The sequence below is a fragment of the Bos taurus genome, chromosome 2, assembly GCF_002263795.3.
Source record: "Bos taurus isolate L1 Dominette 01449 registration number 42190680 breed Hereford chromosome 2, ARS-UCD2.0, whole genome shotgun sequence".
Taxonomy (NCBI): Eukaryota; Metazoa; Chordata; class Mammalia; order Artiodactyla; family Bovidae; genus Bos; species Bos taurus.
This window is the reverse complement of record NC_037329.1, coordinates 304,280-319,648: the sequence shown is the minus strand read 5'-3', so window position 1 is coordinate 319,648 and position 15,369 is coordinate 304,280. Positions and strand designations below refer to the sequence as shown.

Below are 15,369 nucleotides of genomic sequence, written 5' to 3'. Positions count from 1 at the left end.
AGAAGAACTAAAGAGCCTCTTGATGAAAGTGAAAAAGGGGAGTGAAAAAGTTGGCTTAAAGTTTAACATTCAGAAAACTAGATCATGGCATCTGGTTCCATCATTTCATGGGAAATAGATGGGGAAACAGTGAGAAAATTTATTTTCTTGAGCTTCCAAATCACTGCAGATGGTGACTGCAGCCATGAAATTAAAACATGCTTGCTCCTTGGAAGAAAAGTTATGGCCAACCTAGACAGCATATTAAAAAGCAGAGATATTACTTTGCCGACAAAGGTCCATCTAGTCAAAGCTATGGTTTTCCCAGCAGTCATGTATGGATATTAGAATTGGACTATAAGGAAAGCTGAGTGCCAAAGAATTGATACTTTTGAACTGTGGTGTTGGAGAAAATTCTTGAGAGTCCCTTGGACTGCAAGGAGATCCAACCAGTCTATCCTAAAGGAAATCAGTCCTGAATATTCATTGGAAGGACTGATGTTGAAGCTGAAACTCCAAAACTTTGGCCACTGTATGTGAAGAACTGACTCATTGGGAAAAACCCTGATGCTGGGAAAAATTGAAGGCAGGAGGAGAAGGGGACGACAGAGGATGAGACGGCTGGATGGCATCACCAACTTGATGGACGAGTTTGTGTAATTCCAGGAGTTGATGATGGACAGGGAAGCCTGGTGTGCTGCAGTCCATGGGGTCACAAAGAGTCAGACACAACTGAGTGACTGAACTGAGTTAGCTGATCATAGATCCTAGTTGGCACATTAGTTGGAATATAATATATATCCACATCCACCTAAGAATTATAGAGAAACTATCTATAAAAAAACCTCTGTGTGAAGCAATTTTCACAATGTAAATGATATGGCTGTTCCTCATATGAAGAGTTCTGAATCTTGCTTCAATTCCCAGCAAGATGGCAATTATGCAACATCAGCATCAAGCCCAAAGCAAGTTGCAACTTTGGGAGCAAAGAAAAATCTGCAACAGAAAATTCTAAAAAAGAAAAGCACACTTAGTCAATAGGTTTAGAGAAGGGAAAAAATGATCTTATTAAGGCATGGTGAGGGTTTAGTCACTAAGTTGTGTCCAACTCTTGCAACCCCATGGACTGTAACCCATCAGGCTCCTCTATCCTTGGGATTTCCCAGGCAAGAATGCTGGAGTGGATTGCCATTTCCTTCTCCAAAGGTCTAAAACCATGTTAGTTTCATAACAGGAATCTAAATAACAAAGGAGGCTGAAAAAAATTCAGTCATTTCCCCAGGCTTGATGCTAGTATACCAATTTTATTTAGCTTTTCCATAAGTGAACCAAAAAAAGAAATCTTTAGGAAACTTAAGGTTTTGCATCTAAGCATATTTATCTGTGTAGATAGGATCAAAACAATTTTTGAAGGTGTGGATGGGCAGGAAAGCAACGAATTTGCTTAAAAAGCAGAAAAGACTTGAAAAAATTTTAAATGTGCATTGAGCATATTATATAATATAATGTATATTTATGATAATAGATTCTTAGAAAACTGTTCAAATAAGATCCAAGAACATTATAGAACTGTAGGTCAAATATCAAAAATATTTTAAATATGACAGGAGAAAGCATTCTATCTTTTAAAAAATATAATGTACCTATATCTAGAATTCTAAATACAGTTCTCATCACTGTACCTTAGGAAAGAGTTAATGGGCTAGAAGTAAACAGATGTGTGTTTATTTATATAAATGTGTATCACATACAATTGTTATCATTATCACATAGAAAAGCAAATGAAGTTCTGTCATGTAAAGAAAAAGTGTAAAACTCTTCAAGCCTGTAAAAATGAAAACTTAGGAGATACTATTATTCAGTCTGCAATATAATTATGTATGATAAACAACTTTTGTTTTGTGCTCACTGTATTGTAAGCACTATGCAAAGCACTTTACATGTATTAAGGCATGTAATCCCATCACAAAATCTCTTCCATATGGTATTATTAATGTCCAAATGAAACACAAAGAAGTCCAATAATTTACTCCACATGACATGGGTAATTAGCAGTAGAATCGAGATTAAAACACAGACATTTTGACTTTAGGGAATGTACCCTTAATCACTGCTTGTGAAACACAAACCTAATTTTTTAACATTGATAGAGGCACTTAATGAACTGGAAGAAGGTAAATTTGAGCAAATAAAAATAAGTATAAAATAAACTAAAAACCTTGAAATCTGAAAACAAATCTTTGAATCCTAAAAGAGAGAGCACTTTTCAGATATAAAAACAGAATTAAGAAGTCTTTATAAAGTTGCACAGACAATATGATAAAGCAGGAAAAGTAGGGGAAGTTGTGGAAGGTAAGTCTCTAGCATTGAGCACAGTGGCCTCCACCAGCCACAGCTTCCCCTGTGCCACGCTTACTGCCAACACACACAGAGGCTGCAGAAGATGAGGAGCCTCTTGTCTCACCCCATCTGGCATTCATTTCTCTTCCACATTATAATGTGGAAGCATCAGCCTTTTGTGTCAACTTATGTGGATGTTTTCTGTATTGAGTCATAAAGCATCTACAGGGCAGATAATAGATCTTACCCAACTCACTTGGCATATCACCCAACTCAGTACCACACTCAAGGTTTTTGATAAATAGATTTTAATTTTGATAAGTAGATGTGCTGCTATTTTACTCAATTTCACAGTTTCATACACCAATAGGGTCTATTTTGAGGAATAAGAATGTGTTTTTGATCTAATATCTTTTCATTGATAAGAATTTGGCTGAACACATGACTCCATGACATTGTTTGGAATAGGGGATGTCAGTAAAATATTCTTTAGAGAATATCATACCATATCTAAGGTTAATAACAGTTCATTTTTACTGAAGACTCTGACAATGAATTTGTTCAGGTTGGGGACATGACCATTCTGGGCATTTTCTTTATGCACACAATCTGCTCTCCTGAATCTATTGAGCCTTTAGTTTTTGCAGTTAACCTCATGCTGTTGCTGCTTACGTTACCAGAGTATCTGGTATGGAACACAATCATTGTCCATTTCAAGGCATCAGTTAACTGGTAAGGGATGTCACACACCATCTTCCTTGCTCCTTCCATATTTTTTCTCTTCCTGAGAATATAACTCTATGCAGGAGAGCACAGAGGAGGTCATTCAGTGAAAAATTAGGTCAAGGGACACCAAGACTCACTTTTTTTTCCTACATCTATTAAATATAATGTTCCATCCCAGTTGGCAAGGAATTTTAACCCAAAAGATAGCATATCTTTTGTTGTAAAAACTGTGTACTGTAAAAACATATTGTTGGTTTTTCTGTTTTCCTAAGAGTGAACTATCAACATTTGGTCCACACTCATCTTGGGGAGAGCCTGACTTATAGATTTAAAAAAAAAAACTGGGTCATCTGAAATTCTTAACTAAAATCGTGGAAAGTGGGGGAGAAAACACAGTTCTGCCACAGTCTCAGTGTAGTAAAAGCTAATCCAGGATAAAAGTAAATAGTTAGAAATCAAAATTCCAGAAAGCTAACAATGTGCATACTAATTATTTTCTTCCTCTAAGTCATCACTTGCAGCTACAAGTTTAATTTCAGATTAATTTGTTCTGTTACTCAAATATTTCTATTGTTTGATCCCACTGACAATAACAGGATGCTACTTGATAAATCACAGCCACTGCTCAGTGGGTCCCTTCTTCACAAAGTGTAACCTGGTTTTACTGTGGAAATAACTCATCTCCAGCTGCTTATACTCATCATACACAGCAATGACCCCATTCTTCCTTACATTTTTAGCTGTCTTCCCCACTAGATTGAAGAGTCTACTCTCTATTTTCCACTATTTCAAACACAGTACATTGGCCTACCATTGTGCCTCACACATGGTATTTTCTTAACTTTAATGAAAACTCACATACTACAAGTCTTGACTACAGCATGCCTCCCTGTCTACATTCATAATGATCTGTGAGAATAACAGAAGCTGAAGTTGGGTACAGATATGTTAAGGAATAATGAGAAATGTTACATGTTGGCAAATGAATTGCTTAAGATATTCTAGAGCAGATGAGTAATTATCACTAAAATATAATTTGAAAATGACTTCTCACCTTTAATCACTTAAGCTCAAAGCATTTTTTGTTTGAATGAAATAAAAACTTTGAGAAAAACAGATTTGGCTCTCAATAACAACCAAAATAGGCTTAAAAATTTTAATATACTTATGCTTCAAATGAAGTTATTTTAAATTATTAATCAAATCAAATACACTTTCCTAATGCAAATTCAGAATTTAGTTTTTATTACATTTTTATACTCAATGTGTCATAGAGAGTTTCCTCACAAACTTCCCCAATGCAGACATAAAGCAAGTATAACCATGTTGTCCTGATTCATTCTGGCACTCAAATAGTTTACATAGAATGATAAAAAGCTTTGCTGTTGATATTTAGGTAGATAATATTTTGATTATTAATTTCATACCTCCTTCAGAAGGTCCCCTTCATCATTCATCTCACACTGTTTTACTTAAGCTGGCTTTGGAAACCACAATATCCGTAACAAATGCATTCAACATGTATTTATATGTATACCCAAAACAAACATTGCAGATGATGTATTGCGTGGAGGCTTTTTCCAGAGGAATCTGGCAGTTAACAAAAGATAAACACCAGACTTTGATGTGTCATGCCCAAGGCACAGGACACCAGAAATGCACTAGAAAGGTCTAATCACAAATCCGCATTTATGCTTGACTCTCTGCAAACAAAGGACATACAAAGCTTAAAACTATGCTGATCAACATTTTCTCCAACATACTGAAGTTTTTCTATATAACAATTGTATTCTGGAATAAAATCTATTGTTAGACTGAGACAATGAAATATTTTTTAGACAACTATGCTATCAAAGTCCACAGACAAAAGCACTGTTGGAAAATATACGTGACAGACCCAGATTTTCACTAATTTCCAACATCTACTCAGTTGTAATTTCCATTTTTATTTTATTTTCTAGAATCACTTCTGGTCTCTAAATTAACTCTAGTGTCTTGTTGTATAACTATTGTCATCTTTCTTTAGCCTTTTCAATTCTCCAAATACCAGTCTCTGAGGAACCCTGGTCATTCTAACTGTGTACCATGTACACAGAATCATCTACAAGCTGCCTTACATGGTCCCAGAATCAGTCAGAGAAAATAGGAGATACTTTTTCAAAGGGAGGTTGCTGCCTTCAACTTCAACTTCAAGACTCGTTGAAGGGGTGGTAGGAGGCACTTTCTGAATGCAGTCAAACTCTGTCTATCCTCCTCCATGCATGAATTACAGTCTTCACAGCTGATTATTCCTGTCCAAGTCATATAAGTCTGAGGAAGTCCAGGCCAAACTCTAGCTGGTCAGCTGGGCCTGCCTCTCTTGTTCTCTCTCTTCAGTTTCATAGTCATTATTTTATGTTTGTTGTAATCAACTCTAATTTTTCCTTTATTTCTTTGAAAATCTTTTGATCATCACTGCTTTTCTTTCCTACCTTATGAATGTAACTTCTTAGTTTACAGTCTTTGTTTCTTTCTAATCAAATTGCAATATTAGATTCAAATATATTGTAGATAACAGTTGCTATATTGCCAACAAATTTTGATCTCTGTTATTAATTACTAAAATATATACCAGAAAGATTTTCATTTCTCTCTTCAAAATTAAATTAGGCCTATTTACCTGTTCATGTGGTTGTTTTTCATAATTTCTTCCAAATCTAAACACTGATTCTTTTTATAAAATTTAATAATACATACATTTATTTTCTGAGGGCTTCTCTGATGGCTCAGCAGTAAAGAATTTGCTTACCAATGCAGGAGATGAGGGTTCATCCCTGGATTGGGAAGATTCCCTGGAGAAGGAAATGGTGACCCATTCCAGTATTCTTATCTGGAAAATCCCATGGATAAAGAATCCTGGCAGGCTATAGTCCAGGGGGTCCAAAGAGCCAGACATGACTTAGTGGCTAAACAAAACAAAACAAAACAAAACAAAGCCCAAACGTATTTATTTTGTGGTCTCAAGATGAAGTCAAAAGTTACAGCCAAAGTTTTCAGGTAATCTAAATTATTTCAAACACAACAATCTAAATACTTTTTGCACCCATAGCCATACTCTCTTTCCTTAGACCTCCAAATTAGTAACATTCTAATATTTGAGATAAAATGGAAAAATTGTGTCATAAAACAGAGTTGGTGCATTTCTGACAAATAAATCAGATAAAGAATTAGATCTTATTTTTTAGAATTTAGTTGCTCTTCATTTATGAGTTTTCGTGTTATGCAGAGCACTCTTACATGCCCAATAAATGATAAGCTTCACATCATTAAGTCATAGAGATCTTAATTCAGAGATTCTCATTTCTAATGACACTTTACTCACTGAGCACCTTTCGAATTCTGTTGTGCTCATTGGGCTTGTACACTATCATCTAACTGCCTAATCAAATTATCATTTGCCCCTCTTTATTATGATTGGACTCCTTTGGCAGTGAACTACAAGATTAACCATTTTAACAAGGTCCCTGGCCAGGAAACTTTTAGCTTCTTCTCCCACCCACCCCCCAACCCCAACCGATCTAGTTGTATACTGACTGTGGTTAATTTCAAAATTGCTGAGTCTAGTTTTGCTGGTTATTTTATACATGCAATTTAATTAAATGTTAAGTAAACTAATATGAAGAAAGGTAGTCAACATTTTTTCAAATCTGAACTGAATGCTTTACAAAGACAGAAAATAAGAAGCAAAAAGGGAGACAACAGAAAAAGAATTGACTGGTATAAACCAGTAAGACAAATTGTACCTTTTAACAAACATCAGAGAGCTAACTCTACATAATCAGTAGACAATGCAGTGTACCACATAGAACTTTCCAGAATTAAGAGAAAGGAAACAAGAAAGAGAAAAGAAACAAAGAAATAGGAAAAATGAAAAAGGAATTTAAAAAGAAAAAGACCAATCCAGGAGGTTCGACATAAGAATAATAAGATACAGAAAAAGATAAAAGAGAGAAAATAGAGGGGGGATGAATCTTCAGAAACACTGATTTCCAAGAATCAAAGGGCATGACTTTCGAGAATGAAAGAATACACTGAATATCTACTGACATGGATTACAGTTGATACAAGACTCCCCATCATAAATTTTAAGAATGCTAATATATATATAATAGATAAGGAATAAAAATGAACTGAAAACTTCTTACAAACAACACTAGAAGCTGGAAAACAATGAAGAAAAAATTTCAGAGTCATATGTTAAGATATTAACCCATAATTCTATACTGTTTCATAACTAATAATCAAGTGAAGAGCCAAATGAAGACGTGCTTCACACACTACTCATAAACTTCTCTCAGAAAACTGATAAAGATATGTGTCTCTGAAATACAAAACCAAGAGAGAGGAAAACCATAGATGCAAGAAAACCATAGATCCAAATGGGGAAAGTAAAAAGAATCTTCAGGAAATGGATAAGGTGAAATCTCAGAATGATAGCTGAATATTAACAGTAAAGTGCAATCAAATATGTTCAGCATAAAAAGCTGAAATTAAAAAAGCAGCATAAAAAAGAAATAACTTACAAAAATAAAATAATAAATGTTATTGTATATGACTGTGGGGAAATAACTGAGATTGAATTTCTAGTATATACATTCAAAGAGGTAGAGGAACGAGAGATCAAGTTTCCAACGTTCATTGGATAATTGAAGGAGAGAAAGCAAGGGAGTTCCAGAAAAACAACTACTTCTGCCTCATTGACTACACTAAAGCTTTTGACTGTATGGATCACAAAAACTGTTGAAAATTCTTAAAGAAATGGAAATACCAGACCACCTTACTTGTCTCTGAGAAACCTGTATATAAGTCAAGAAGCAGCAGTTAGATACAGACATGGAACAACAGACTGGTTTCAAATTGGGAAAGGAATACAACAAGGCTGTGTCACCCTGCTTATTTAACATATATGCAGAGTCCATCATACTATATTCTGGGCTCAGTGAATTACAAGCTGGAATAAGGTTGCCAGGAAAACATCAACAACCTCAGAAATGTGGATGATACCACTTTAATGGCAGAAAGTGAAGAAGAACTAAAGAGCCTCTTGATGAGAGTGAAAGGGAGGAGTGAAAAAGCTGGCTTAAAGCTCAACATTCAAAAAAAAAAAAAAAAAGGCAACTGGCTACATGACTTCATGACAAATAGAAGGGGGAAATTGGAAACAATGACAAATTTTATTTTCTTGTGCTCCAAAATCACTGTGAAAGGTGACTGCAACCATGAAATTAAAAGATACTTGCTCCTTGGAAGGAAAGCCATGATAAATGTAGATATCAAATTAAAAAACAGAGACAATATTTTGTCAACAATGTTCCATATAGTCAAAGCTATGGTTTTTCCAATAGTCATGTGTGGATGTGAGAGCTGGACCATAAAGAAGGCTGAGCACTGAAGAACTGATGCTTTCTTTTTTTTTTTTAATGCTACAGTTTATTTTTTAAATATAAATTTATTTATTTTAATTGGAGGCTAATTACTTTACAATATTGTAGTCGTTTTGCCATACATTGACATGAATCCACCATGGGTATACATGTGTTCCCCATCCAGAACCCCCCTCCCACTTCCCTCTCCATCCCATCCCTCTCCATCATCCCAGTGCATTAGTCCTGAGCACCCTGTCTCATGCATCAAACCTGGACTGGCGATTCATTTCACATATGATAATACACATGTTTCAATGCCATTCTCCCAAATCATCCCACCCTTGCCCTCTCCCACAGAGTCCAAAAGACTGTTCTATACATCTGTGTCTCTTTTGCTATCTTGCATATAGGGTTATCATTACCATCTTTCTAAATTCCATATACATGCATTAGTATACTGTATTGGTGTTTTTCTTTCTAACTTACTTCACTCTGTATAATAGGCTCCAGTTTCATCCACCTCATTAGAACTGATTCAAATATATTCTTTTTAATGGCTGAGTAATATTCTATTGTGTATATGTACCACAACTTTCTTATCTATTCATCTGCTGATGGACATCTAGGTTGCTTCCATGTCCTGGCTATTATAAACAGTGCTGTGATGAACATTGGGTTACATGTATCTCTTTCAATTCTGGTTTCCTCGGTGTGTATGCCCAGCAGTGGGATTGCTGGGTCATATGGCATTTCATGCAAAGATGAACTTGATAAAGGACAGAAATGCTATGGACCTAACAGAAGCAGAAGATGTTAAGAAGAGGTGGCAAGAATACACAGAAGAACTGTACAAAAAAGATCTTCATGACCAAGATAATCATGATGGTGTGATCACTCACCTAGAGCCAGACATCCTGGAATGTGAAATAAAGTGGGCCTTAGAAAAGAGACACATGTACCCCAATGTTCATCGCAGCACTGTTTATAATAGCCAGGACATGGAAGCAACCTAGATGCCCATCAGCAGATGAATGGATAAGAAAGCTGTGGTACATATACACAATGGAGTATTACTCAGCCATTAAAAAGAATACATTTGAATCAGTTCTAATGAGATGGATGAAACTTGAACCTATTATACAGAGTGAAGTAAGCCAGAAAGAAAAACACCAATGCAGTATACTAACACATATATATGGAATTTAGAAAGATGGTAACAATAACCCTGTGTACGAGACAACAAAAGAGACACTGATATATAGATCAGTCTTATGGACTCTGTGGGAGAGGGAGAGGGTGGGGAGATTTGGGAGAATGGCATTGAAACATGTATAATATCATGTATGAAATGAGTCGCCAGTCCAGGTTCTATGCACGATACTGGATGCTTGGGGCTGGTGCACTGGGACGACCCAGAGGGAGGGTGTGGGGGAGGGGAGGAGGGAGGAGGGTTCAGGATGGGGAACACAGGTATACCTGTGGCAGATTCATTTCGATGTTTGGCAAAGCTAATACAATATTGTAAAGTTTAAAAATAAAATAAAATAATAAAAAAAAGAAAGCATAACTATGAACAAAGCTAGTGGAAGTGATGGAATTCCAGTTGAGCTATTTCAAATCCTGAAAGATGATGCTGTGAAAGTGCTGCACTCAATATGCCAGCAAATTTGGAAAACTCAGCAGTGGCCACAGGACTGGAAAAGGTCAGTTATCATTCCAATCCCAAAGAAAGGCAATGCCAAAGAATGCTCAATCTATAGCACAATTGCACTCATCTCACATGTTAGTAAAGTAACTCTCAAAATTCTCCAAGCCAGGCTTCAGCAATACGTGAACCATGAACTGCCAGATGTTCAAGCTGGTTTTAGAAAAGGCAGAGGAACCAGAGATCAAATTGCCAAATCTGCTGAATCATCGAAAAAGCAAGAGAGTTCCAGAAAAACATCTATTTCTGCTTTATTGACTATGCCAAAGCCTTTGACTGTGTGGCTCACAATAAACTGTGGAAAATTCTGAAAGAGATGGGAATACCAGATCACCTGACTTGCCTCTTAAAAAGTGTATATGCAGATCAGGAAGCAACAGTTAGAATGGGACATGGAACAACAAACTGGTTCCAAATAGGAAAAGGAGTACATCAAGGCTGTATATTGTCACCCTGCTTATTTAACTTATATGCAAAGTATATCTTGAGAAACGCTGGGCTGGAAGAAGCACAAACTGGAATCAAGATTGCCGGGAGAAATGTCAATAACCTCAGATATGCAGATGACACCACCCTTATGGCAGAAAGTGAAGAGGAACTCAAAAGCCTCTTGATAAAATTGAAGGAGGAGAGTGAAAAAGTTGGCTTAAAGCTCAACATTCAGAAAACTAAGAATGGCATCTTGGCGTCTGGTCCCATCACTTCCTGCGAAATAGATGGGGAAGCAGTGGAAACAGTATCAGACTTTATTTTGGGGGGCTCCAAAATCACTGCAGATGGTGATTGCAGCCATGGAATTAAAAGACGCTTACTCCCTGGAAGGAAAGTTATGACTAACCTAGATAGCATATTCAAAAGCAGAGACATTACTTTGCCAACAAAGATCCATCTAGTCAAGGGTATGGTTTTTCCAGGGGTCATGTATGGATGTGAGAGTTGGACTGTGAAGAAAGCTGAGCGCCGAAGAATTGATGCTTTTGAACTGTGGTGTTGGAGAAGACTCTTGAGTCCCTTGGACTGCAAGGAGATCCAACCAGTCCATTCTAAAGGAGATCAGTCCTGGGTGTTCTTTGGAAGGAATGATGCTAAAGCTGAAACTCCAGTACTTTGGCCACCTCATGCAAAGAGTTGACTCATTGGAAAAGACTCTGATGCTGGGAGGGATTGGGGGCAGGAGGAGAAGGGGACGACAGAGGATGAGACGGCTGGATGGCATCACTGACTCGATGGACATGAGTTTGGGTGAACTCCGGGAGTTGGTCATGGACAGGGAGGCCTGGTGTGCTGCAATTCATGGGGTCACAAAGAATCAGACACGACTGAGCGAATGAACTGAACTGAACTGAATGTACCCATAGGAATAAACTAAAACTACAAAGAAAGTGGCAGTTAAATAGATACCTTTTTTTAATTTGGCAAACAGCTTTAACACAGAGATCACTAAGTTCCATCTAGAGTTTAATTTCATATACTTACAGATTGTCATATTTAAATACTTCTGAGACTGGAGTTTCTGCCTTTAGAGGATTCATGACACAATTGAAACCCATAACTCAATCCCCATGGTTACCCAGCCCTCTTCAGGGAGAATAAAATAAAAGGGGAGCAACATACATATACTCAGAAGGTGTCTCAGATTTTTACGAAGAGGTAATACAAAATTTCACTGCTTTACATTTCACTTGAAACATGAAAATTGTCTTCTTTATGTTTTTTTTGTGCCTCAACTGAGTTATTCTAGTAAAAATGGAAATGATAGACTAGACAAGTTAGTACTGAGAAAAATACTATTAAGTACTTGGTGCAGTCTCTGTCATTCACTGCCATAAACAGGTACAGTGTGTGCTACAACACAGCATTAATCTTATAGAGTGCTTTGTATGAAGAACAGTTATCTGTATACCTTAATACACTACAATATCATCATTAAGAATATGATAGATTTCAAAATATCAGTTATTGAACTGAGCTATTTTTTTGCTGCTTGGAGAACACACAAGCCATTACCAACTGGCCATGAATAAATTTTGGAGTTGAAGAATGTAGACAGTAGTCTTGATGAGAAAAAAAAAAAATGCATGTGACTTAAATTCAAATACGTGCTCAGAGAATGGGAAAATCTTCGGCAAGTATAGTTCTGTACTTTGCATTTTGAATGTGGACTAGACGGGAAAGAATAGAACATAAATGTTGCATTCAGGAAAAAAAAAACTTAGGTGATATATGTGGATTTAGACCAGTCATTTGTGGATCCCTCAGTCCAGATTATTAGAGACAAATGCTTAATAAAATCAAATGTCTATTCATTTGCCCACTAATTTCTCTCTGACTCTGTTTACCATGCACTGTTGTCCCAGGCTTCTTTTTCATATATGACTTACTTTATCAATATTTCTATTTCTGGTAAATTGTGCAAAGGGAAATATTTCCACCTGATTTAAGTTTAAGCTTACTGTATCCGTAATCAATGGGCAGAAAAAATTATACTTCACTCACGCAGTTCATCCTGTTGGGATTGGCAGACACACTGGAGCTACAGGTTATCTTCTTTTGCCTTTTCTTGGTGATTTACATGCTTAGAGTTGTGGGGAATGTTGGGATGATCCTCTTAATCAGGACTGATTCCCAACTTCACACACCTGTGTACTTCTTCCTGGCTAACCTGTCTTTTGTGGATGTTTGTTATTCATCCACCATCACTCCAAAGATGCTGGTTAATTTATTGTCAGAGAAGAAAACCATCTCTTTTGCTGGCTGCTTTCTGCAGATGTACTTCTTTATAGCCTTTGCCACACCTGAATGCATCCTTTTGGGTAAATGGCCCATGACCGCTATGTGGCCATATGCAGCCCTCTCCTTTATGCCTTGATCATGCCCAGGACGGTCTGCCTGAAAATGGCAGCAGGGGCTTTGACAGCAGGACTGTTGAACTCTGTGGTTCACACAGATTGTGTGACCAGCTTGTCATTCTGCAGTTCCAATGTCATCCATCACTTCTGTGAGAGTCCCCCACTTTTTAAGCTCTCCTGTTCTGACACACGCCTGCATGAAAGCATCTTTTCCATGTTTGCTGGTGTGAATATCGTCGGAATTCTGCTGGTGATCTTCACCTCCTACTCCTACATTCTCTTCTCCATCTTCCATATGCATTCAGGGGAGGAGATGCAAAGCCTCCACATGTGCGTGTCACCTGACAGCCATCATCCTGTTCTATTCCACCTCCATCTATACTTATCTGAGACCTACTTCCAGCTACTCTTTGAATCAGGACAAAGTGGCTTCTGTATTCTACACAGGGTTATCCCCATGTTAAATCTTCTAATCTACAGCCTCAGGAATAAGGAAGTAAAGAAGGCTTTATGGAATGTAATTACTAGGAAAAGAGTCCCTTCACCTCTGAAATTGTTTGGTGAATTTTCTGCATTAAATAGAGTATACTGAAATTTGGAAAGCTAGATTCAAGTTAGTTTTTCATTAGAATATTTTCTAATTAATCAGGTACATTCATTTTCACATACATGTATCAATTAGATATAAGTAAAATTACTAAAGTTATATATAAAACTATGGAATTGTCACCTAATCATACTATATTTCTTTTGGGTTCTCAGAAATAGGGATAACTTGTAAAGAAATTTGGGTTATGAAAATAAGCAATTCAGTATTTAGAGTCCGAATGGACAATATCACGTGAAACTAACCACACAGAGTATTTGCAATTGTCAATTTATTTTTTCCTGATGCATGTTTTTTTTTTTCCACAATTTATAGTTTGTGAGAGAGTGTTATATACAACATATATCAAACTTTTAAAACTTTAAAATGGATTCCAGTTTTATTTATGGAATTATTTCCTGCAGAGTTGCTTATGTCTAAATTCAGGAATATCCTTTTAGTTGCAAAAGTAAACATGCCAAATATTATTTCCTTTAACCCTGGAAAAACACACATATCTGTTAAAGAAAAAATATGAGTTTGTGTAAAAGAGTGCTATTTAAAAAAAATTGCTGTCTGATTTGAATGCAAAAATTTATGATAGTTTTTCTTCTATTTTTGTTTTCTTCTCAAACGTTTCCTATCCTTCTCTCACTTACTCTCTTCCAGATATTAGTACACAAACACAAAGACACATGCACACATACTCAGATAATCATGTTTAAAAGGACAATAAACAGTATAACATCAGGAAGGTAAAATGCAAATGGCTAAGTGTAGAAGAATAAAAATTCCATTATAAAGTATCTGAATTTATGTGAAAATATGTAAGCTGTATAGATTAATGTGCACATAACTTAATTGCAAATAAGTAGTAGTAGTGGCAGTGTTAGTTGCTTAGTTGTTTCTGATTCTTTGCCACCCACACACTGTAGCCCACCAGGCTCCTCTATCCAAGGGATTCTTCAGGCAAGAATACTGGAGTAGGTTGCATATATATATAACTTCTTACAACTAGATAGCTTTATTGCCAACTTGTAGCCTTATCGAAATAATTTTAAAACAAATAGCTTTATTGAAACTATATCGGATGTATGTCAAATGGAAAGTGCTGCACCAGAAAACAGAAATGTGGTTATTTTTTGCTAAACTAAGATATAATTTACTGCCTTGGATAGGAAATTGATGTGTACTTATGTTAGCATTCTCTTTAAACTTTGTGATACTAGCCCATCTGTGGACACATTGCTATGTCAAAAACTGAATTTGTGAATTGGGCTCAAAGCATTAAATCTCCTGAAATTGTATTATCATGTTTGCCTTTGTTATAAAACAAATAAGAAGTAAAAATATAATTTATTAGTCATGGTCGCATTGTGTGTGTCAGTCATTAACTCATGGGTAAAGGAAAACAGAAAGATGAAAAATGCATACATACTTTTTTATACATCTGTTTGATTATCCTTTATCTCCCTGACGTCTGACTTTAAATTTTCTCCAGTCAATACTGAGGAAGATATGGAAAACAATTCCTAGTCTAAAAAACAAACAAACAAACAAACAAAAAACACTACAGACAAAGAGGAATAAACACTTTCTCTTGGTTCTTATTTAAACAACTGCAGTAGTTTGGTGGAACCATCTTTGTATAACAGACACTGTGGACTCAATCACCTGTGGCCAGGTAAGTGCATTCACATGTTAGTGCAGTGGCTATGTGGAATGTAGGAGATAAGTGTGAAGAATGTTCTTAGATAATTTATGCAGAGGGAGAGCAGA

At 36.3% G+C, this 15,369-nt stretch overlaps 1 protein-coding gene and 1 pseudogene across 2 annotated transcripts in view; one reads left to right on the top strand and one right to left on the bottom strand.

The window, feature by feature from the left end:
- Window positions 1-4,533, bottom strand: part of LGSN (lengsin, lens protein with glutamine synthetase domain) — a 67,421-nt gene extending 62,888 nt beyond the window's left edge. Inside the window, exon 1 of one of the 2 annotated variants that reach the window (XM_059875859.1) lies at window positions 4,473-4,533. Coding sequence is in view for 1 of the 2 variants with exons in the window: in NM_001191136.3 (NP_001178065.1) it covers window positions 4,473-4,502 (30 nt within the window). In the remaining variant the exon portion in view is untranslated. The remainder of the gene's footprint in view (window positions 1-4,472) is intronic. The other variant, NM_001191136.3, reaches the window with a different exon arrangement.
- OR5F2EP (olfactory receptor family 5 subfamily F member 2E, pseudogene) lies at window positions 12,623-13,584 on the top strand (annotated as a pseudogene).